The sequence below is a fragment of the Hemiscyllium ocellatum genome, chromosome 26, assembly GCF_020745735.1.
Source record: "Hemiscyllium ocellatum isolate sHemOce1 chromosome 26, sHemOce1.pat.X.cur, whole genome shotgun sequence".
NCBI lineage: Eukaryota > Metazoa > Chordata > Chondrichthyes > Orectolobiformes > Hemiscylliidae > Hemiscyllium > Hemiscyllium ocellatum.
The window spans coordinates 21,740,385-21,766,821 of NC_083426.1; the positions used below are offsets into that span (position 1 = coordinate 21,740,385).

The 26,437-nt window shown below is 40.4% G+C and overlaps 1 protein-coding gene across 2 annotated transcripts in view; it reads right to left on the reverse strand.

The window, feature by feature from the left end:
- plxna2 (plexin A2) overlaps positions 1–26,437 on the reverse strand; it is a 463,799-nt gene that overhangs the window by 171,306 nt on the left and 266,056 nt on the right. For both annotated transcript variants that reach the window (XM_060845449.1, XM_060845451.1), the window contains exon 5: positions 1,251–1,351. In XM_060845449.1, coding sequence (XP_060701432.1) covers positions 1,251–1,351 — 101 coding nt within the window. The remainder of the gene's footprint in view (positions 1–1,250; positions 1,352–26,437) is intronic.

Below are 26,437 nucleotides of genomic sequence, written 5' to 3' on the forward strand. Positions count from 1 at the left end.
AAAGTAAACTCCATAAAGCATGTCCTTCATTCATGAAAAGTCCAAAAAATGTTTACACAATTTTTTAAAAAGCCTTAAAATTTTAAATATACAATCCCAGAATCTTCAAGTGTGCCAACTCAATTAACTTTGAAAGTGAAATTTGCACAATTTCCATCATGTTTTCCTTCTCCAGGTTTGGTACATGGCTTAGTCATCATTTCACTATTGCTATTCACTTAGTGTTGCAGAATTTTGCAGGTTATTATGGAATAACCCACAGGGCAGAAATATTCACTGCCACTCAATCCTGTCCAGCTATAAAAGTCTGCATAAATTTAACTATCCAGTCTATCTTGCAGCAATCTGATTTACTCAACACTGAAAGGGTGTTAGTCTGAAGAAAATCTTTGCTAAGAGATCTCTGTCTAACCAATTCTTTTGTTGTTGATCAAGAGATTTTATTTTTCTACATTTTCTTCTCAAATCAGACCACACTTCTTTTTTCCCCCAATTACACAATTGTACACTCTCCAATGTGTAGTAACAAATAATTTCAAGAGAGTTGTTTAAAACAGTATCAAACTCATCACCTTTGCCACACACACCACAATAGCAGTATGATCATCAGTTTTGCATTCCCATCTAAATTTCAATAACAAATGGAAGTGCAAGGAATTACTGAGAACAATGGACAAGGTGACACTGTTCTCCTTTGCACATGGATCCAACACTTTGATTGAAAAATTCTTACCGTCAAGTTCATATTTCTCCACAGTTTCACCCTATTCTATAATCAGTCACCTCTTTCAGTCTGCTAGTCCTGTGCTGTTCAAACTCTGCCTTCTTGTGAATCTGCAGTATCTTTGCCCCAACTAAAGTCAACAGGGTCCATCATGGCCCTGAATCATACACATTGGACACTTTCCAAAATTTTCAATTAAGTTGCTCTTAGCGGGGATAGCAATGCAGAGGGTGCAAAAAACTAAAATGACACAAGCAAGGTAGTCCAACAATTCACGATCCTTCCTGTAAAATTGTGCTCGCTACTGACATTCTAATGTTTTGGTAATATGCCACAACTCACTGTCAAAGTTCATTGACAGATATCAACTTTAGCAATGTTAAAGGGCTGACATTAATGGACTCAAGTATGAATCACACCCTCAGGGAGCAGGGGGAGAATAAAGGACCACGATCAAGCCAAAAAGCTTTAAAACAGGAAAGTCACATTTTCATACGGATGCAATGAATAAATATTTGCTACTTACATGTTGTGAAGGACACACCAACCACAGTGAGGGTCCCCAGAACTTAGACACTTGCTGCATGTCTCATACTGTTCACATGATTCCACTGGCACCCTTGACAGCTAAAATACAAACCAAATACAAACATCAGAATAAGGTAAACATGAAGCAAGATGTTATTACACATAAGATTAGGAGAGATTTTCGAAGTTTTCTTTCAATTATTTGGTAAACAAGATGTGAACTGCTTTAATCTAAACACAGCTGATCAGAGATGTAGACTGAAAACTATTCAACACTGAAATACACTATCATTTACATTTCATTGGCACATACACTTCCCATTTTTAAAATGCATGAACAGAACTCGTTATTTTCCATGAGTTTTCTCAGATATTCAGTTTTCTAAATCAAGATTTTCTCGGAGCTCCTTAAAGTCTAGAAGTAGTGTGGAAGGAAACTTTTGAACAGTACTGAACCCAAAGCAGAATATGGAGCTGGCCTGTGAAATACTTCTTACAGAAAACAAGGCAGAACACCAATGTAATTCAAACAAAGTAGGAGGACAGCATTTTAAAGAAATCTTGCAGTTAAGTGATAATTGCAACATATAGAATCCCTGCACTGCGAAAAAGATCAATTGGACTATTTAGTGCACTGACCCACTGAAGAGCATCCTTCTCAGATGCTTGCTCTTCCAGTCAACTTGATCCTTATAATCCCGCATTTTCCACCTAGCCGGCACATCTCTGGATACTATGGACAATTTAGCAAGGTCAATCCACCTAACAGCATATCTTCAGACAGTGGGAGGAAACCTGGTGGTAACACACAGGGAGAATGTGCAAACTCTACACAGACAGTCGCCTGAGGAATCGAACTCTAGTCCTTGGTGCAGTGAATTCTAAGGAGAAACCTTATTTTCCCAAACAATCCATTCAAAACAGAGTACATCAAAATGAGAGGTTAAATATTTAGAAAACATGAACAAAAAGCATTACAACATTACCATTACTTTATAACATTTACTTCAGATATTCACACAAAATCATTTCGTTTGATGTTCTCCGAGTCAACGCATAACCAACTGTCAGCATTAAAAGCTACAAATAGCAAAGTTTAACCATTGGCACAGAATGAAATGATGTGTGAAAAATAGGTAGAAAATGTAATCTAATTATTAAATAACTCACTTATATAAGTCACTTTATTTCTTTTAAAAAGGAAGATATAATTTGGACTGCACTGTCGCTGACAATGAGAAAAGCAGAAAGGACTGTTGTCTATAAGTATCAGAACAGCATCTTCAAAATATGAGAAAAAAGTTGATTATATTTGCCTATTGGATTAAAGAATACAATTCAAAGTTCAATGTAGCTGCTTTGCACAATTTTAGTGACACAATTATGGAAACCTAACAGGGAGACACAAAGTAATTAATTCATCAAGAGAAATTTTGCAGCTGAAGCCCTGGAGAATGATGCTTCCACCTGTCAGAAATAAAGAACAACTGCAGTCCACTCTTAGTATGGATATTGAAGCTGCAGACAAATCCAACAGCTGAGGCTCATCAGACTCAATAGCACCAGTGTCTTTCCTCTACGACAGGCATTTTCACACTGTACAGCTAAAGAAGAAGCAGACACATGCTGAAGAATGGCTGCCCTGATGGTGTGGAAAAGTGAGCAAGTGGCCACCACTGCTGGACACTTGGCTACTACATCTGTTTCTCCACCCACTCATATTATTACACTGAGCTTTTGGAACAAAGGATGCTCTTGATCACTGTATTGCTGCCATGGCTTTTAATACATAGAAACTATGCACACAATCTGGTTCAGCAATGTGTCATCTGGCAAAGAGAATAATGTTTATTTCATACCAACAGCAAGCAACGGGTTACAGTAATGTCAGGGCATCTGATAGCACACACCATGAAATTTAATAAGTAGTAGGCTGCAAAACAAAAAAAATGCTGGAATGCATATTAGGATCTCTTTACTCTCAATTTTGCCTTCCATATTAACTGCTGCAAATTGTGCCAACTACACATCCGTGAATTCGTCATTCTTTAGCCCCTGCTACTTCTTACCCTGTTAGTGTCATAGAGATGTACAGCATGGAAACAGACCCTTCAGTCCAATTCGTATATGCTGACCAGATATCCCAACCCAATCTAGTCCCACCTGCCAGCATCCCCCCATATCCCTACAAACCCTTCCTATTCATATATCCATCCAAATGCCTCTTTAATGTTGCAATTGTACCAGCCTCCACCACTTCCTCTGGCAGCTCAGTCCATACAAATACCACCCTCTGCGTGACAAAGTTGTCCCTTAGGTCTCTTTTAATATTTTCCCCCTCTCACCCAAAACCTATGCCCTCTGGTTCTAGACTACCCCACCCCAAAGAAAAGACTTTGTCTATTTGTCCTATCCATGCCCCTCATGATTTTGTAAGTCTCCACAACGTCACCCCTCAGCCTCCGACGCTCCAGGGAAAACAGCCCCAGCCTGTTCAGCCTCTCCCTGTAGCTCAAATCCTCCAACCCTGGCAACATCCTTGTAAATCTTTTCTGAACCCTTTCAAGTTTCACAACATCTTTCCAATAAGACAGAGACCAGAATTGCACACAATATTCCAACAGTGGCCTAACCAATGTCCTGTACAGCTGCAACATGACCTCCCAACTCCCGTACTCAATGCTCTGACCAATAAAGGAAAGCATACCAAAAGCCTTCTTCACTATCCTATCTACCTCTGACTCCACTTTCAAGGAGCTAAGAATATGCACTCCAAGGTCTCTGTTTAGCGACGTTCCCTAGGACCTTAATATTAAATGAATAAGTTCTGCTAAGATTTGCTTTCCTAAAATGCAGCACCTCACATTTATCTGAATTAAACTCTATCTGCCACATCTCAGCCCATTGGCCCATCTGGTCAAGATCCTGTTGTAATCTGAGGTAACCTTCTTTGCTGTCCACTACACCTCCAATTTTAGTGTCATTTACAAACTTACTAACTGTATCTCTTATGCTCGCATCCAAATCATTTATGTAAATGATAAAAAAAGTAGAGAACCCAGCACCGATCCTTGTGGCACTCCACTGGTCACAGGCTTCCAGTCTGAAAAACAACCCTCCATCATCACCCTCTGTCTTCTATCTTTGAGCCAGTTCTGTATCCACATTGCTAGTTCTCCCTGTATTCCATGAGATCTAACCTTGCTAGTCAGTCTCCCATGGGGAAACTTGTCGAACGCCTTACTGAAGTCCATATAGATCACATCTATGACTCTGCCCTCAGCGATCCTTTTGTTACTGCTCCAAAAAACTCAATCAAGTTTGAGACATGATTTCCCACGCAAAAAGCCATGTTGACTATCCCTAGTCAGTCCTTGCCTTTCCAAATACATGTACATCCTGTCCCTCAGGATTCCTTCCAACAACTTGTCCACCACCGACATCAGGCTCACTGGTCTGTACTTCCCTGGTTTGTCCTTACCACCCTTCTTAAACAGTGGCACCACGTTAGCCAACCTCCAGTCTTCCGGCACCTTACCTGTGACTATCGATGATACAAATATCTCAGCAAGAGGCCCAGCAATCACTTCGCTAGCTTCCCACAGAGGTCTAGAGTACACCTGATCAGGTCCTGGGGATTTATCCACCTTTACCCATTTCAAAACATCCAGCACTTCCTCCTCTGTAATATGGACATTTTGCAAGATGTCACCATCTATTTCCCAACAATCTATACCTTCCATATCCTTTTCAACAGTAAATACCGATGCAAAATAATCGTTTGGTATCTCCTCATCTCCTGCAGCTCCACACAAAGGTCGCCTTGCTGATATTTAAGGGGCCCTACTCTCTCCCTAGTTATCCATTTGTCCTTAATGTATTTGTAAAAACCCTTTTGGATTGTCCTTAACTCTATTTGCCAAAGCTATCTCATGTCCCCTTTTTGCCCTCCTGATTTCACTCTTAAGTATACTCCTTCTGCCTTTATACTCTTCTAAGGATTTACTCGATCTATCCTATCTATACCTGACATATACTTCCTTCTTTTTCTTAGCCAAACCCTCCATTTCATTGGTCATCCAGCATTCCCTATACCTACCAGCCTTTCCTTTCATCCTGACAGGAATATACTTTCTCTGGATTTTCATTCCTGAAGGCTTCCCATTTTCCAGCTGTCCTTTTTCCTTCGAACATCTGCCCCCAATCGGCTTTTGAAAGTTCTTGCCTTTCTCCAATTTAGAACTTCAACTTTTAGATCTGGTCCATCCTTTTCCATCACTATTTTAAATCTGATGGAATTATGGTCACTGGCCCCAAAGTGCTGCCCCACTGACACCTCAGTCACCTGCCCTGCCCAAGAGTAAGTCAAATTTTGCACCTTCTCTAGTAGGTACATCCACACACTGAATCAGAAAATTTTCTTGTACACACTTAATACATTCCTCTCTCTCTAAACCCTTAACACTATGGCAGTCCCAGACTATGTTTGGAAAGTTAAAATCCCCTACATTAACCACCCTATTATTTTTATAGATAGCGGCGATCTCCTTACAAATTTGTTTCTCAATTTCCCTCTGACTATTAGGGGGTCCTTAATACAATCCCAATATGGTGATCATCCCTTTCTTATGTCTCAGTTCCACCTAAATAACTTCTCTGGATGTATTTCCAGGAATATCCTTCCTCAGCACAGCTATAATGCTATCCCTTATCAAACACTCCACTCCCCTTCTTCCCTTACCTCCCTTTCTATTCTTCCTGTTTCGCCAGTTTGCCACTGAGCTGCAACAGTATGTGATATTTCTTTCCTCCAACTTCCAGTTAGAGAGAGATCCTGTGGCATTTTAAGAATTGCAAACTCAATAAGATAATTTTTATTTCTGCAGTCCTATTATAAAAGATAATTATTTTACAAGCACGACTGTTCCATATTCTCCCACAATTGTAAATCTCAGTGTTGAGGTGAATGTACTAGTAACTTGTAAGAAATCGAGATGCATACATTTGAATAATCCCAATTATAAGTGGCCATGTCTTCAAGCTCTGTCTGAAAGCACCATGCTGCATTATCAGTCTCACAACTTCAAGTGATGTAGGAACAGTTGAAGTTCCATTCCCTTGAATAGTATTATTCTGTTCTACAGAGAATTTCCCAAGAATGATGAAACTTTTTCTCCTGGAGACACTCGAGCTGACAGTTCACTGATACTGAGGTTCCAACATAGCTTCACTCATTGTTCATCTCATATTTTTGCACAGCAGCCACTTTGAGCACATTCATGACCCTTTCATTTTTCGACACGGAGGCTGCTTCCCTTCTTTGTGAAGAATAAAATTGTTAACAAAAAATTTAGACTGGAAGATGACATGAACATTTCTTGTCACCTTAAAATAGAGTCATAGAGATGTACAACACGGAAAGAGACCCTTCAGTCCAACTCGTCCATGCCGACAAGATATTCTAACCTAGTCCCATTTGCCAGCACTTGGCCATACCCCTCTAAACCCTTCCTATTCATATAACTATCCAGATGCCTTTTAAATGCTGCAAATGTACCAGCCTCCACTGCTTCTTCTGGCAGCCCATTCAATACAAACACCACCCTCTGCATGAAAAAAGTTGCCCCTTAGGCCTGTGGGCAGCACGGTGGCTCAGAGTTTAGCACTGCTGCCTCAGTGCTATGGACATAGGTTCGATTCTGGCCTCGGGCAACTGTGTGGAATTTGCACATTCTACCCATGTCTGTGTGGGTGTCCTCTGGGTGCTCTGGTTTTCTCCCACAATCCAAAGATGTGCAGATAAGGTGAATCAGCCATGCTAAATTGCCCTTGGTGTTAGGTGCATTAGTCAGGGATAAATGTAGGGGTGGGGCAACGGGTCTGGGTGGATTACTCTTCAGAGGGTCGCTGTGGACTTGTTAGGGTGAAGGGTCTGTTTCCACACTGTAACGAATCTAATCATCTTTTCTCTCTCACCCCAAACCTATGCCCTCTAGTTCTGAGTTCTGGACTCCCCCACCCCAGAGAAAATACGTTGTCTATTTATCCTATCAATGCCCATCATGATTTTATAAGCCTCTATAAATGATCTCAAAGCCATCAAAAGACAGGTCTGAAGGACGACAAAAATACTTTCAAGAATGTGTTCTGATAGTACACTGTGCACCATATAGAAATTTCAAGAAATCCAACATTTCTGATACTGTGTATTCCAAATGGCGATCAAAAGCAGAACTCTAGATTACACCAAACATTTTGCATCAACATCAGAGGTCTAACTGGATGTACATCCACTGTATCAAACAAAATATCTTACCTGAGCGAAAGATTTTATACATTGTTACAAATCAAGGACATAATGGCAGCATAGATAAATTGGAAAACAAGAATAGCTAATGACCTATCGTACCAGAACAGAAGCCAAATATAAATATTATCATGGTATACACTGTTCATTATTACTCGAGACAAAATGCTTCATGGTATGTTGATGTTGACCACGTCCCTACTTTGACTGCCTTAGCTTATAGGCTCGGACATTTTAACTAACAATGGAAAATCTTAAGAGTAGCAGCTCAGTGGAGACACTGATAGCACTCAAGACAAAGTAACATTTCCATTGAAAATACCTATCATTGAAAGATATTTCAGCACAAGGGCATTTTCAAATATTTAATTCCTTAGAGGGAGTGAGTGCACAGAGTTCAATAGTGGAAAACAGAATACAGTGCTCTGTAGATTAGACAAGAGTGCTATATATTAGAGGAATAGGTGGCGTATAACATTGCGAAATAAAACATAAGTAACTGATATTTAGAAGCCTCCCCCATCCACAACACACACATATTTTTGCATTGTTTTTATCAATCATGCACACGGCTGCCTGAAAGCATCTCTAAATAATTAAATAAATTCCAGTAGTTGGTGATTACATTCGCAAAGCATTGAAATATTTCATTTTAACACAACTTCTGAATGAAGTACAATGTGACAGTAATCTGAAGACAGTGAAGATCCAAATAATAAAGCAAGTAGCCCTGTTGTTGAGGAATGAGCTGGAGTACTCTCACAAAAGGAGATAAAAATCCCTGCTGAAACAAGGAGGAATGATTGCAATAAATGGGAAGGCATCAAACAGCATTGTGTTCTTACACACTCAGGAAAAGAAAGGCCTTTCTTACAAATGACAAGGATTTTACGATGTAATTGATTGCAATTGGCAGCACTATCCATCACATGGTTGCACTTGCTGAGTCAATTTAACTATCAATCTCTTATTATACCTCCACCAGAATCACTGACAAATGGATCTGACCATTTGAAATGATTATTCGAAGTGAGAATGTTTCCCTGGTTAAATGAAAACTAGCTTGTCTTAGATCTTCATGCAAGTGGAAATTATTAGAAATCGCACATGCGACAGCATTGCATATTAAAACTATTTATGCCCCAGGTGAATGGTTATAATATCTGCAAAGCAAGCTGCATTGTATCATACCTCGTGCATTTTGTATTACAAAATAAATAAACCAAGCTTTGGAGATGTGCATCACTGCAGGCTAACGCTTCAACTGAAATTCATGGCTAGGGAAATTATATTACCTTAGTTATAATCATCCATATAAGTCATCATACAAGTTATACAGAAATATATTTTCTGCCCTGGGCAGAGTAACATTTTTCCTGTGTTTTCTTAGCACAGCTCGAATTTTTTTTTATACAGAATCTCTACAATGTGTAAACAGGCCCTTCGGCTCAACAAGTCCACACCGATCCTCCAAAGAGTATGCCCATTACTCTACATTTATCCCTAATGCACCTGACGTACACATCTCTGAACAGTATGGGCAATTTAGCATGGTCAATTCACCTAACTTGCACATGTTTGGATTGTGGGAGGAACTCGGACACAGACACAGGGAGAATGCACAAACTCCACACAGACACTTGCCTGAGGCTGGAATCAAACCTGGGCTTCTGGCGTTTGAGGCAACAGTGCTAACCACTGAGCCCCCCCTAATTTGTAAACACAATTTAATATTAAAAGAAAACAGAGTCTGATTGGACAAAAATATTTCAGTAATTTTAACAGAATAGTAATTATATAAGGTGACTGCAAGAAAACCTCAATTTGAAACACTTCTAAACTAGTGGTTGCTATGGCAACTGTTGAACTTTCATCATGGTGGCAATCTGAAGGGCAACCCATAAAACAGCTAACTCCACTAGAAGTACTTAGGTCACCGAGGTCAAACAGTGAATGCATTTCTAATGCTTTTGGGTATCATGAAATTCAAGTCATCAGCTTACAAAAGAAAAATTATTAATCTCACTGACAACTTGGAGAGAAAGACAGTGTTTTGATTCAGTACACTTCTCTGCATACAAATAGAGTGGGGGGAATAACAACAGACGTCAACAGTATAAGATACTGGGTACTATTAGTGGGTTGATGGTTTTCTTGATCTGGAGAAGTTCAGCCAGAATGGCTAAATTCCATGGCAAAGCAGATATGTTTGCTATATGCAAATTTCCTAGCTTAACAGACTTGCACAATTATTCATTTATTCATAGCTGCTGCTGCAGACTCAGGCTTGTGATAGGTCAAATTTAATCGGAGGGGGTCAGTACAGGGGAATGCAGAAGAAGTGGGGTCAGGAAAAAATTTAAATATGCGCTGTTCCTGCAGGGGAAGTGAACAGGATACAAAGGTCTGGAAAGAGATGGAGAATTCACACTTTGATTCATTGCTGAATAAGCACCACTTTAAGATACCCTATCCTCATTGGGTAGCAGGGCACTGTGACAGCTATAAGCTAGAGGAGTGAAAGTTCATTGACACCAGAACTTGGCTGATGAGTCAAGTGTAGCACGTGACTCAAATTCATCACTGCCTCTAGATTAACCTGCAACCTACCCTCACGGAATTAATTTGTGAACTTAGCTAAATGCTTCTGCACAAGCTTGTAGGTTGGATGATAATAGTGGTCATGGTTTTTAGCATGTGTCTGCTATCTATTCAATCCTCATGGTGTTCCCAAAACTGAAATTGTGGAATGGCATTGTGAATGGCTCATCGTTAACATTGAGAAATGTTGTAAGGTATGACTTGACACTAGCATACGGTTTGTTTAACAATTATGTGGCAAAGGGTATGGTACAAAGGAAATGGACTAAACTACTTTTGTAAGATCTCTCCAAACTTATGATTTTTGCATTCCTCTGATCTGTTAAATGCTCAGGTCCACATGCAATGGTTATCTCTTAATCTTGGATGCTCTTTGTAGTAGAATTAATGAGTATCTCTTGATCTGGATAAAACAGGGATATCTACATACCATTTATATCCTTGTAGAGTATTGTAATAAAATTGTCATTTCTTAATATTCCACAGCCATTGTTCCTTCTTGAAATTTTTAATGCTTACTTATCCCTTAATCTGTGTGCTGTTCCCTGACTGACAGTCCCATGGATCCCTGACTGTTTGCATGGGACTTGCAGACCTGACCATAGCTCACTCTCCAGACCTTAGCAATACACATCCCCTGATCGCTGTCATCCTGAGATGTCAACTGACAATGCCCAAGTACCCTGGTCTGAGACTGGATGATGTCTTTAACTTCCTATACTACTACCTCCACTTCCATCCCCTTCCCACTCCTCTATTCACTACAATCCCCCCATACAGAAACAAACTGTTTGAGTTTGTGCCTGCACTAAAGAAGAATATAAAACAGAATTACTGTGAACCTTTAATGTCTGTATCAGGTGACAAGGTGCAAAAAGGCAAGGTAAAGCAAAACAGGGCAATGAGTGAGAACTGAGAAAGCTAGTCACGAGTTCTTTGATCACACGGAGTCCATGAGGTGATGCCTGTTCTTCTGTGTAAAGTGCGGTGGTCGTAGGATTGCAGTAAAAGGCGCCTATGTGGTTCACAGTGCAGCACTGAAGGGCAGAACCAAAGTGTAATTGGAACCAGAGAACTGCCATTAGGATGCAGAGGGTTGGATACCAATGTCAGCGAATGGAGTGTGTGTGCAGTCACTACCCATGAAACCCATCCAGAGATGTTCAAAATGGAAGACCAGAGTAGCAGATAGGGAGTTGGAGTCATCGGGTTCCACTCTGACTTTCAGATGGGGACCTATTGCTGTCTATAGTGACTCTTACTTGCATCACTACATCAGAATCTCATCTCACCATTCAATGCTTGCTTGGAAAATGGAACTGCTTTGCTCTCATGTCAAGATGCGTCTCACTGGCCAGCTCACATGACTTTCCCAACTTTCTCACCATAGCCTACATTATTCAGGAGCTGGGAGGATTCTGTGCTTAGTTTCAACCAAAAAAATTGCTTCTCAGTTTTACATTCATCTTCCAGCAACCTTTACTATGCTATTTTCTCTCCTACCACATGTACGGAACTGGAATGCTGCTTCCTGTATCTAAATGCTCAGAACCCTGTAAAATTATGTCTGACAGAGATCCACTTAAATATTCATAACTGCTACTTACTTCCTATGTTCTGAAGGTCCAATGCAAACCAGTAATTAAACTGAAGACAGCCAACAGCTCATTTTTCTGAGGAAGCCCAAACTATGTATTAAGGATCATTTCATTGTTCCATTTCTTATTAATCAGGTGCCAATTGACAGTAAATGATGGGTATCTTGTGCAATCTTCCCGCATTCATCAAATAATTTCTATCTGGAAAGATGATGTTGATATTTTGGTTCCAAGATATATGAATGATGTAAGATTGGATTATCTATATTTTCTAAGGAAAAAAAAACAAATCTCAGTTTGTTGCCTAAACTAAGCTTCAAATCAGGCTTCAACTGCCTCAGATGCAGAAAATTAAGGGGTTGTGAAGTTGCAGATAATTAAAGGACATGATACAGTAAATAGTTGGAAATTATTCTCCAGGAGGTGGAGGAAAGGAATTGAGAACAAAGGGACATGAACTTTAAAATGGAGCTGAGCATCCAGGGTTAATGGCCAAAAGCCCTTATTCACCTAAAAATCAGTGAAAATACGTAGCTCTCCAACAAAAAGCTTTCAGCCTCAGTCAATTGATAATGTCAGAAATCTTTTGAGATTTTTATTACATTGTCAGATAAGAAATAGGTGCAGGAGTAGACCATTCAGCCACATTACGTTCTACACCATACAACACTGTCATGGCTGATCTGTCTGTGATCCTAACTCCATATTTCCATTGGCCCTTGTCGAACTGATGCATGGATATATTCAATGACCCAGCCTCCATTGCTCTCGGAGGAAGAAAATTCCAAAATCTAATCATCCAGCGAGAGTAAACTCTCCCTCATCTCTACCTGAAACTGTTCAATTCTTGGGATACCTTTTGTGCCTGCAACTGTAAAGACAGAAATGAGATACTTGTTCAAATCCCCTGCCATTTCCTTGTTTCCCATTATGAATCTTCAAGTCTCAATCTCTAAGGGCCCCACATCCATTGTAATCTTTTCCTTTCTATACCCTTGTACAAAGCTTTTGTCTTTTCACACTTCTTGCAAGATCTCACTCTCATTTTAAATCTCCCTTTTCTAAATATTTATATTGTTGTTGTAATTCTGCTGTTTCCAGTTACTATTAAGTAACTATTAGGTTAAGGTGCACCTTCTGTGAGGTCTCAGCAATTTCTTTCTTTTTGAATATATACTTAAATTGCCCAGTATCACTCATGCCCCCAACATTTCAGGAAACACCTCCAGCACAGAACAATTGTCACTGGTGTTCAGTTTGGGCTCCACGAGACATATTTAGCTCCTAGTCTTGTCACAGCCCTGGTCCAAACATGGACAAAAGAGTTGAACTCAAGCTGTGAGATTAGGTTACTGCCCTTGAATCAAGGCCATACTTGGCCAAATGCAATAGTAAGGAGCCAATGGAATCAATGGAAAACTCCTCGAGTTGAAGTCATACTTGGCACAAAGGAAGACAACTGTTGTTGTAGGAGGTCAAGTTCTCAGTCCCAGGACACTTTGCAACTGTTCCACTTGATAGTGTCCTAGGCCCAACAATCTTGACCTGCTTTACCAATGAATCTATCATTATAAGGTCTTGACATTCAATCGCATTATTATTGCTGGATTCCCTTGCTATCAAGTTCCGGGATGGGGGGTGGTGTTGGTGGTTGGGGTTGGGATTGAAGTCACCATGGACCAGAACTGAACTGAGCCTATCATATAAAAACTATGGCTACAACAGAGCTTGGAGATTCTGTGGCAAGTAACTCACCTCACGACTCCCCAAAGCTTATCCACCATCTACAAAGGCACAAGTCCATAAGACATAGGAGCAGAAATCAGGCCATCAGCCCCGTTGAGTCTGCTCCACCATTCAATCGTGGCTGTTAAGTTTCTTAACCCCACTCTCCCGCTTTCTCCCCACAACCCTTGATCTCAATGATATTCAAGAACCTCTCTCAGCACTGTGATGAAACATTCTCCATGCGCCTGGATGAATGTAGCTCCAACAACGGTCAAGAAGCTTGACACCAGCCAGGTCAAAGCAGCCTACTTAATGAGTACTCAATATACCACCTTAAATATTCACCTTCACTACCATTGATACACAATATGCAGTAGCATGTACCAACAAGAAGATGCAATGCAGTGATTCATCAGGAAGTTTTAGGAAGCACATTATAAACCTTGAAACTCTATGGTCTAGAAGGACAAGCTAAGGAGATGCATGGGAATGCCATCACCTACAAATTTGCCACCTCACTCTAACATGACTTGGAATGATATCACAGTTCTCTTAATTGTTGCCAGATCAAACTCTTAAAAACCCCTTCCTAACAAGAGATGGACATCAACTGTTCTAGACGTCGGCTCAGCTCCACCCCGTCAAGGACAATTAGAGATGGGTAATAAATGCTGGACTAGCCAGCAACATGCTTATCCCATGAATGGATAAATAAATAGTGTATCAATACTGACTGTACACAGCTATTGACGTTTGGCATAAATGCATATGGCATCTATGAAAGAAACAAGACAAAAAGGATACACTAGAGAACTCAGTAAAGTGATCAAAGTCATTATCAACAATGCTAACAAGCAGCATCAACTCAGCAATAACTTACTCAGTGATGCCCAGTTTGAGATTCACCAGGGCCACTCAGCTCCTGACCTCAATATTGCCTTGGTTCAAACATGGAGAAAAGAGCTGAATTCAAGCAGTGAGGTTAGAGTGACAGCCCTTGACATCAAAGTTGCATTTGACCAACTCTGCCTCAAGGAGACCTAGCAAAACTGGAATCAATGAGTATCTAGGGACAAACTCTCCAGTAGTTGGAGTCGTACCTAGCACATAGGAAGATGGTCGTGGTTGTTGGAGGTCAGTTATTTCAGCTTCAGGACATCTATGCAGAAATCCCTCGGGATAGTGTCCTAACCCCAACCAAATTCAACAGCTTCATCAATAATCTTCCTTCCATCATAACATCAGAAATGGGAATGCTTGCTAAGGATTGCATAATGTTCAGCTCCGTTCATAACTCTTCAGATACTGAAGCAGCCCACGTTCAAACCCAACAAGATCTGGGCAATATCCAGGCTTGGGTTGACAAATGACAATTAATATTCGCACAAAACAAATGCCAGGCAATGACCATTGCCAATAAGAGACAATTTAACTATTGCTCCTTGACTTCAATGGTGTTACCATCACTGAATCCCTGACTATCAATATCCTTGAGGTTACTATTGACCAGCAATTCAACAAGACTACACCACATAAACACAATGGCTGCAAGAGCGCATCAGACACGAGGAATGTTGTGGCAAGTAACTCACCTCCTGATTTCCCAAAGCCTGTCCACCATATACAAGGCACCAGTCAAGGGTGTGATGGAATACTCCCACTTGCCTAGATGGATGCAGCCCTAACAACATTCAAGAAGTTTGACACCATCCAGAATTAAGCAGCCTGCTTGACTGGCACTAAATCCACAAGCATCAACTCCCTCCACCACCGATGCTCAATATCAGCAGTGTTTACTTCTCTAAGATGCACTACAGAAATTCACCAAAGATCTTCAGACAGCATCTTCCAAACCCCAACCATTTCTATCTCAAAGGACAAGGCACAGATACACAGGAACACCACCACCTGCATGTTCTCCTCCAAACCTCTCATCTTCCTGACTTGGAAATTTATTGCTGTTCCTTCATTGTCACTGATCAAAATCCTGGAATCCCCTCTGTATGGGCACTGTGGGTAAACCCACAGCATGTGGACTAAAGTGGTTCAAGAGGCAGATCACCATCATCACCACAAGGGCAACGAGGACAGGCAATAAAACATGCTGGCCAGGCAGAAACACCCATGCCCCACAAACGAATATTAACAAAAAAAAAGAAAAAGAGTCTGAACTCCAAACGAAAAATGCACTTGGTAAAATGAATGGAGTTGATCAACTCTGATTTCAGACCCATTTTCCTCCACCAGTTTGAATCAAGGATCAAGGTCAGGGTAGACCATGCACTATGTATAGACCTTGGAATACTGTTGCAAAGAGATACATGTTGGTAAAGTTTCCTATTCCACTTATTAGGACAAATACAAGATTTCCAAACTGTCCATTTCTAATAGTCGATTATGTAGACCACAGGTCATGCTTGAGCACAAGCTCAGCCATAATATGTCTGAAATGTCATAGAACGGAGGTCACTTAAGCTTTTGTGTCTCCAGTATATCATCACTTGCATAATTCGTTAGATTCTATAAGTAAAACCAAAACAAAAAAGAAGTTTGTTAGTTTTAACAAATCATTCAAACAAATGATCAGAAAGAACCTTCAAAGATATCTTTACAGCAGCTCAGACTTGGTGCCACATAAAGAGCTTCACTGTGAGTGTAGAGAAGCAACTGCTTTGAAAGGCATATGATGAAATCAACAAAAGGAAGCATTTGAAAAGTAATACAGTACAATACATATTTTGATGCAGCTGCACACTGGAATGTTATAACTTCACTGGCGGCCTCCTCGGAGATGAAACAATTAAATTCAAAAAAATTTTCACTGCCAGCTGACAGTAGTGTATCATTAAGTTCTATCTGCATATGTGCTACACAAAACAATATAATGGGTGGTTTTGTACATCATGTGTGGAGAAATTAAAACCACAAGTTTGAACACTGAGTTATCAATTTCTGTCTGGTACAGTATTAAGACATTCTGATCCCATTAGAGATTTAAAGCTTTAATGTCAACGAATATTTCATTAAAGGAAACACAGACTTGGGCAAAGCTCACCACCTTTTCTGATTTATTCAAGACCTCAATTGTAGGTTCATAAGTTGTTTAAGCACCACTACAAATGATGGGTCATTAAATTAGTAAAAGTGAGTAAGTATTCCAACAACCCAGGTTCCACAGCCAAAACTTCAGAATAAATACCAATTATGCATATTGTAAGCCCATACCAATTAATAAGCATATTCATATACTGAATAGGTGCTGAGTAGGACCAACTCAAACATACAGATGCCAGTCAGCTGATTTTATATTTCAGTTACCAAATATAAATTAGTGTTTTGAGCAGAATGAGATTTGTTCTCGGGTAATTAAAGAACAATCTGGATCAATGCAGCTTAAGCAAAATCAGACATGAAAAAATTTCACATGTTCACTATAGCTTGACTTCAAAGTCAGTTCTGATGCCATGAATATTTGTTTGTATAGTTTAAAACACAGCTGTACCAATATTGTATTCAGCTCTACGGTTATGTTGAAAGAAAAGCCAGAAACATCTGAACTGATTGTAAGCTTGCAATGAAAATGACGCTGTACAATATTTAGCTGCAAAACAAGAGCTGAACAGTTGTTTAATATAAAAACAAGGCTGGAATAAACTCCGCAGGTCAGGCAGCATCTCTGAAGGGAAGTAATGAACATTTCAGATTAAAGTCCTTTCATCACAAGTCACTGTCTGAAACACTAATTCTGATTCTCTACTTAGACACTTTATCTGACCTGTTGAGGTTATGTAACCTTTTTTGTTCTTATATTAAATTATCAATATCTGAAGAATTTTGCTTTGGATCAACATTTATTTTCTTATTCCAATATTAACTAAATTGTTAGTGTGCAGATGTCCTATAAATTGGTTCCTGTCAAAGCTCTGTGGTGAGAAGCTGGAGGTCAACCCTGTTTTTCCCAAAGTTTATATGAAAAAAATGATTAAAACACTGAAGTGTCATTTTTCTACTGAACTGTAAAATTCAGGTTAAAAGAAGGGCACTGGTTTTTCTTTTCCATTAACAAATAACTATTTAATGTAATCAAACTGTTTCCTCTCCCCCCCACCAAGTTGATATGCTTATTTATAACAATATGATGTAAATCTTGAACCTTTTTAAAACTTCCCATTCACACTTACAAATAGCTAAATGCCAACCAAACATGAATATTATAGGTAGACAGGAAAAACATTCACTCTTCAAGAGTTCTAATTCAGATCACAGATGCCTGAAGAGTGCTTCATTTTGCTGATGCCATGAAGTTGTGTGGTCATCAATTCTCAGTCTTTCATTCGCTGACTAAGAATTCACCCTTATGGTATCTCTGAAGGTGATTTTCCCTTTTGCTTTCAACAGGGGATTGCAAAGAGAGCAACTCTCAGATGTTGGTGAGGGAAGAGTAGCTAGCTGCTAAAGATTTTCTTTTGCATTTCCTCACACAAGAAGGGAGAGAATGAAAGATGGATGCTTTCTCTTTGCAGGCTAGATGCTTTCTGCTCTATTGTGCACACACAAGGCATTAGTTACCTGCTCAGGAGGTTATTGTATTGCTGAGCTCTCCTGATACCACAACTAGTGCAAATGGAAAAGTCACTCAAAAGACCTTCTGAGCAGAATTACCCTGAACCGCACAAAGGATCACCTATTGTCTGGAATTCTTCCTCACCACTCAAGTTGGATAATATCACACAAATAACTCACAATATGTTCCAGTAACATATTTCTAAAACTGTAAATACCTTCTTACACAGCTTCTTTGGTTTAAAGTAGTATGTTTTCTTACATTTAGCCCACAGTCCAAAAAAATTGTCTTTATATTCCAGAGTCACATACACATCAACAATAATAATCCAACTGTCAGGTCACCTATAATTGATAGCAGCTACAAAGGAAGTATTATGTTTTGATGTTTTTTAAAGGTTTTCCAATTTCCTATATTGATGTTATTGTGGTTGAGTCTATAAAGGATTTAGTCTAGGTTCCAACTCACAAATTGTTTTGAAACTATTCAAAATATTCAAACTAAACAAAATTTGCATTCCCACAACTGGAAAAATTAAGATTGGAGGACGGCTGCAAAATTGTAGGTCTGTGTCAAAATTCCCAGAAAATAACCACAACTAATGGGGGAATAATCTGATATGTTTCAGCAACAGTCTGCTGCCACTAGGGTCTGGTGAGAAACTTATTTTTTAAAAGAGGATGATAGGTCGACCAAATAGAAAACTGGATGGATAAAACAAAAATGTCCTACGTCCTATGCTCCAAAGCAAGCAATAACAAACTAAAAACACGGTCTGTCAAATATTACAATAGTTATGATATCTTGACCATGCTCCAATTGGATGTTAGGATACGAGCAATTTTTTTTATAACCGTGAGCTGAAAACTCATGAATGGAGTGTTTATGTCTATCATTCAAGCTAGACTGTGTTGCTTAGTATGTCATGGGAAGCATCATAGAAGTAGCACAAAGTCTGGACACTTTATCCTGTTCAATAACAAAACCTAGACCTAGAAGCAATGGACCTGAAGGTAGAAAGTGAACTTAAATAGGCAAGAAGGTGGCAATCCAGAACTCCTCCAACTTCCCAACCTTACCAGTTAGATCTTGGACAGGAAAGTGCAAACACAGACTGTACATTCACCACTAATTAAAGCCCTTAAGTTGACAATTAACAACCACTTAACTGCTTAATTCCAACTGGGCTGCAGTTATTTCAGATACAGAGTGTGAAAAACCGTTGACCTACCCAACCAGTAAAATTAGGCAACTTCAGGCTGTCAGCTTGTTTGGTGGGTCCCAGGATCTGCACTAATCTATGCAAGATTGAGGGACTGGACTCAAGGTTGACCATGAATGGCACCTATTACTCTCATTTCCGATCCTAGTACCATCTCTCCACAGGACTTGCAACATCAGAGTCACCCACCAAGACACGCTTTGCTTTCCTGTCCATCTTGCGAAGCCAGAGGGTGGTGCCCCAGCTCCAGCAACAGTCTTCAATGACATCTGACAGGCTGGGGGCTCCAGACGTTTTGGAAGAAAGTCCACAGGCAGCCAATCAGCTGTGTGATTGTGGAAAAATCCAAAAGGCTTTCTCACCCAGAAATTACTAAGCACCTCCTGGAAACTGACATGCTTTCAGACTTGGTCCGAAAATCCCAGTCATTGTCTTGATTTGGCATCGTGTCAACTTTGTAGAGAGAGTTCTGCTACCTAATGAAGGATCAGAGATGTGCACCCAAGGAAACACTCTGAACGTACGGTAATCAGTTTGTATAATAAAGAGTTAAATACTGAATGAAGAGCAACAAAGTTTCCTTGTAGAAGTGACTACTACTTTGAGTTCTCTGCCTGAAGGCAGGTCCTTGATTAACTAAACTACAGTAAAGTGAACGACTGTTTTTGCAAGGCTAGGAGCAAGGTGCAGCTAGAACAGGGATTGAACCCTGTATTATTGATGTCAACCTAAACCACACACTAGCCAATTATGCTAACCAACCTCCTAGGGATGACTAATCTTACTGAATATGAAAAACTGTGAAAGACCTGAAATTTATTTTATCACCTTTCACCTGAATATAGGACCAGCCAGTATACCTGTATGCTTCTGATTGATAGATTAGATTCCCTATAGTACAGAACTAGGTCCTTCAGCCCAAACCAACCCTCTGAAGAGTAACCCACCTAGACCCATTTTCCCTCTGACTAAAGCACCTACCACTATGGGCAATTTAGCATGGCCAATTCACCTGACTTGCACATCTTTGGACTGTGGGAGGAAACCGGAGCACCCGCTGGAAACCTATGCAGACACGGGGAGAATGTGCAAACTTCATACAAACAATCACCCGAGGCTGGAATCGAACCTGGGACACTGGTGCTGTAAGGCCGCAGTGCTAACCACTGAGCCACCATGATAGATATCATATGCATTTTGTGAATAGGAGTTAGTAAAGCTGGACTTGTCCAGATGGTCCATAAAGGAAGATAATGTGATGAATTGCTAAACTTTTTAATGTGTATATGCTCTGTGCAAATGGAAAATCTAAAATAATGCCTGGGCTCTGGGCCCCTTTGGGGCTGATAAATTAACAGCCGGCAACTTTAAGATGCCACACAATGAATAGAGAGCCGTTTAACGCAGGGTAAAATGCACCATGTCAATTCCCTTTCTTCCCTCCCGGGAAGGTGGAGCTCTGCTGCTGTTAGGCATTTGATGTGCCCAGAAATCTACGTCAGAAAACTGACAAAATTACATGTGTGTCTGGCAGATCCTCAATGTCAAGCAATTCAAAAACTCAAGATTCACAACTCAAGAACTGTGAAGCAAGCCTGCTAATTACCTTTTTTTAATTAACAGTCATGACAGTCAAAATGAGATCCTGCAATCTTGCAAAGTCTTTGTGCGACCAGGGTATTTGAATTTTTTTTTAACCTAAAGGGAGCTCCATTTGAATTTCCTGATTGGGTTCCAAACAAGAACTGCAAATGGTTAATGGTGACCGCAGTGTGACCTTACATTGCACACAGAGGGCTTTGAATTACCATTCTCATTTTAACAAGAGCACTTCCAACAGGAATTCCACTCCACTGCCGATTCTTTCAATGTCTCGACTCCCACTGGACCCAAAGAAATTTCTATGGAGCTGCAGTAGAGTTTGTGTCCAATCCAGCTTTGGCTCCCTTCCCACTAATTCATTTTGCATGAGCCGTCAAGGTTTACAGTGACAGCTGGTGAGGCTCAATCTTAACCCTTCAAAGCATAATGTAACATTTGCCCTAACAACAAATTATATTGTCACAGTTTAACTTTTAAAATAAGGTCTTCAGTCAGATAGTCTGAATTGAGAAATGTTCTACGGCTCATGTATTTCTAACTCTTCAGGTGTTATATCCAAATTAAGGAACCCTGGGCCAAATATTTTTGTTCAAAACTCAAGTGAGCAACCCAAAGCATAATTGCTTCAATTCAAAATGGCATCTAAATGTTACATCTGTAATCAATATAATGACAGCTCCATTTCAAAAGACATGTTGTGATTTCTGCACAAAATGAAAGTGGCTGCTCTAATGAACATATTCAGACAGAGCTGAGTATGAGAAAATCAAATCACATCATTGTTGTGTTTTACATGCAGTACAGAATGATTGTTTGTGTTGAAAACAGCAGGATTTTTGTTTCTTGGTTTGCTTTCTTCAAAGCTCTGAAGAGAAGCTGTACAACTGGAGCAGCTGCTTCTGCAATGGATGGCCACTACAACGTTCAAACTTGATAATTCCCTTCTAGTTTTCCTTACTTCCAAAGGCATGATCAATTATAAAATGCATTGTGTGAGAGAATACCTGGGTTGATGGGAGCCAGGACTGCAGGGGACACGTTGGAGTTCGTCAAGGCGTGAAAGGGGAGTCTGAATCTGAAGGAGAATGCCAAAAAGCATGCCCTCAACTCTTCTGTATCCTAACAGCACATCCCTGCATCCCTCCCCTATTGTTTGCATTCATATTCCCATCTCTAATCCCAATCCATTCTCAAGAACACTTTCAAAGCATGAATAAACCTAGAAATTCAAGTACACGCAAATTTTTCTTCAGATTTCATTGCTTCAAGTTGACCTATTACAATATTAAACAAGATTATCTCAAATCTTTTTTTTTGTTTATTTAACAAGCAGGTGACATGAAAGAAAGCTTGTACACACAGTCCTGAAAAAGACAAAACAAAATAATCCCAAATGATTTAATTTCAATTTCAGAGACCACCAGCTCAGTTCAATTGGATGTACACATACTTGCTGAAGTGATGAGTGATATTTTAGAGCACCAAGTACAGCACCATGCTGTTGGAGAAGTTAGTGCAGAAAAGCTATCACTGGGTATGATAAAGGAGCTTTTAAAGACTAAGTTGTGTCTGGAAAGAACAAGCTCTTGCTTCAATACAAGATGACTTGGATCTGGAATGGTTGATTCACTGCTATGGCATTTATGCAAACTACTCAGTTCCTTTTGTCTCTTAGCCGAGTCTCGTAAACTCTCTTGCTGACAGATTAAAGATCCCAGGGGACCGAGCAGAACACACAGTAATGAAAGGAGTGGTATAATGAGGAATTAATGGGCTCTAGCGCCTATTCCCCTAAGACAGTGCAAGAATAAAGCTCAAACTAAAAACAAATGCATTATTCGGAAATTATAAAGAAGACAGACCCAAAGGGTATTCATATTAAGCAATGCTTTTAAACAACAGGGGTACAGAAAAAGTACCAGTCTATTTTAAAACCAGTAAGCTATTTGGATTGATTCAATGAAGATGAAACTAATGGAAATGTCTTTATTCCATTCTTTGACGAATAAGAGATTTGTTTTGTTTCAGGGCAAGCAGTTTTTTATATTGCATTGTTTATTTACACTCCTGAAGAGTGTATTGTTCAAAATTATCCAATTTGCATCTAATGAATGAAAAGGACAGATTGTTGCAGGAGGGAGAGTAACAAACATCTTTTCTCTCAGGTGAGTGGGTTCAAAATTAAGGGGCATCTTTTTTTAAGGGGAGGGGAAAAGATTTAAAGGATTTGAAGGGCAACTTTTTTTTACACCGAGCGGTTTGTGCGTGGAATGCACTGCCAGCGAAAATGATGGATGCAGGTGCAGTTATACGTTTTAAAAGATAAGTTCATGTATAAGAAAGATTTGGAGGGATATGGGCCAAATGCAGGCAGGTGGGACTAGTTTAGTTTAGAAACAAGATCGGCATGGACTGGTTGGACTGAGGAGTCTCTGAGACCCCATGAGAAAAGAGAAGCTCAGACACACATTCTAGGAAGACAGTGCTCAAAGAAAGCAACTTTTCACTCACAGCAAGCTGCAATTGGGGAGCCAAATGGATGCAGGCACTTTCATCTGCCTCTGACGACAGCTCATGGGACACAGGGAAAAAGATCAGATACTGGAATCCACTGAGGCAACTCCTTTCGATGATTAAGTGCTAGCAACAGTGGGAGTTCCATTCCCTGGCATGCCAACAGCACGGCACTTCCTGTGGCACTTTTCTATTAGAAATTCATGCGTTTCACTTTGAATTAAAAAAAAACTCCCATCAGCCGTATGTATCTACTGCTGCCAAAGGCTGCACCTGAGAGTTGCATCTCCCACAAGTGCATCCGAGAGACAAACTCCTAAGTTACAACCACTTCCAGAGATATTTTCTAATCATTTTTGTTCAGAGATGTTATTATCTAGCTCTGGAGTAGGTGGGGTTTCAACCCCAGCCTCCTGATTCAGAGGAAACAACACTACCACTGCATTACAAGAGCCCTTAGAATCCATTCTCTCCTGATCTTTCTTTTCAGGGTGAGAATCTGTGGGGCAGAAAATACCAGGGGTGGAAGGGCAAGAGGAGCTGGTGAGACCAGAGCAGCAGGAAGGTTGCTGACAGGGTCAGGCCTCACTCCCCTCCCCATGGGCAGAGCACCATTATTTGTCATTTGTTTTGTTAGTTTTCTTTCTCAGTGCTAAGTCATTCATAAACAAGTGGTGGTTACCTTGACACTGCCTCCGGTGAGTAGTATTTGTTATTTGATAAATCGCTGTTGAGGGGAATTAAGAGTCAGAGTCCGAGAGATGTACAGCATGGAAACAGACTCTTTGGTTCAACTTGTCCATGCCAGATATCCTAAACTAATCTAGTCCCATTTGCCAGTATTTAGCCCATATCCCTCTAAATGTTTTCTATTCATATGTCCATCCAGATGCCTTTTAAATGTCATAATTATACCAACTTCCATCACTTCCTCTGGGAACTCATTCCATACATACATCACCCTCTATGAAAAGATTTCCCCTGAGGTTCCTTTTGAATCTTTCCCCTCTCACCTTAAACCTATGCCCTCTAGATTTGGATTCCCTCACCTTGGGGAAAAAACCTTGGTTATTCACCCTATCTAAGCCCATGATTTGAGGAACCTCTATCAGGTCACCCCTCAGCCTCTGACACTACGGGGAAAATAGCTCCAGCCAGTCAGTTTCTCCCTATAGCTCAAACCCTCCAACCCTGGCAACATTCTTGAAAACCTTTTCTGAACCCTTTCAAGTTTCACAACATCCTTCTTACAGCAGGGAGACCCAAATTGCATGCAGTATTCCCAAAGTGGCCTAACCAATATTGTACAGCCGCAAGATGACTTCTCAACTCCTATACTCAGTGCACTGACTAATAAAGACAAGCATACCAAATGCCACCTTCACTATCCTGTCTACATGAGACTCCAAATTCAAGGAAATATGAACCTGCACTCCAAGGTCATTTTGTTCAGCAACACTCCCCAGGACCTTACCATTAAGTACTCTGATTTGCCTTTCCAAAATGCAACACCTCACATTTATCTAAATTAAACTCCATCTGCCACTCCTCAGCCAAATGGCCTATCTGATCAAGATCCTATTGTACTCTGAGGCAACCTTCTTGGTATCATCTGCAAACTTGCGAACTATACCTCCTATGTTCACATCCAAATCATTTACATAAATGACAAAAAGTAGTGGACCCAGCAGTGATCTATATGGCACACCCCTGGTCACAGGCTTCCAGTCTGAAAAGCAACCTCCCGCCACCACCCTCTGTTTCTTCGGGCCAGTTCTGAATTCAAGTGGCTAGTTCTCCCTGTATTCCATTTGATCTAACCTTGCTCACCAAACTATGATGAGGAATCTTGTTGAATGCCTTTGAAGTCCATATAGATCATATCCATCACTTTGCCCTCATCAATCCTCTTCATTACTCCTTCAAAAATCTCAATCAAGCAAGGCACAATTCCTTGTACACAAAGCCAGGGTGACCATCCATAATCAGACCTTGCTTTTCCAAATACATGTAAATCTTGTCCCTCAGGACTCCCTTCAACAATGTGCCCACCACAGATGTCACTCTCACTGGTCTAGAATTCCCTGGCTTTTCCTTCCCACCTTTCTTATATAGCGGCACAAGATGAGCCAAGCTCCAGTGTTCCAGCACCTTACCTGTTCGCTGGTGGTGGGTGTTTAAAATAAGAAGAATTGGGTTCTTTGGGTTGCTGTTTCAAAGGTGCCCAAAGCCTGATCAAGACACCTGACCCGAAGAATGGGACTGTCAAATTAACTGCACTTTCTTTGGAGCTCTCCTGCCCCGCCATTCCCACCCTGCCAAATGAATATAAGAAATGAGAGCAGTAGGAAGCCATCTGGCACATCAAGACTGCTCTGCCATTCAATAAGATCATGGGTGATCTTTCTGTGGACTCAGTTCCATTTACCCGCCTGCTCACCATAACACTTAATTCCTTTACTGTTCAAAGATCTACCTTTGCCTTTAAAAAGTTCAATGAGGCAGCTTCACATGGCACCGAATTCCATAGACTCACAACCCTTTGGGTGAAGAAGTTCCTCCTTAAATCAGTCCTAAATCTGCTCTCCTGTTATTTTGAGGCTATACCCCCTAGTTCTAGTTTCACCTACCAAAGGAAACAACCTCCTTGCTTCTGTCTTATCTATTACCTTCACAGTTTTATCTGTTTTTATAAGATCTCCTTTATTCTTCTAATCTCCAATGAGTATAATCCCAGTTGATGCCTCCCATCAATCCCTATATCTTCCTCATTTACCTCTGGTCAGAGGGCTCTTGTTAATCCTGGAGATATTTTCTCATTAACACATTCAAAGATGTCATTATACATAGCTCTGGTTCAGATGGGACTTGGAGGGAGGGACATACCCATTGCACCACAAGAAGCCTCTCATTAAACTAGAACCACAGACCACCAGCTGTCACTGCTCCAGATTTGCCAGTAGCTCCCAGAGGATGGGATCTTTTTCCCAGGGCACCTCACTCTCAGTTAAGGAAGATCCAATGATAGCCACCTAAATGTCAATGGGCA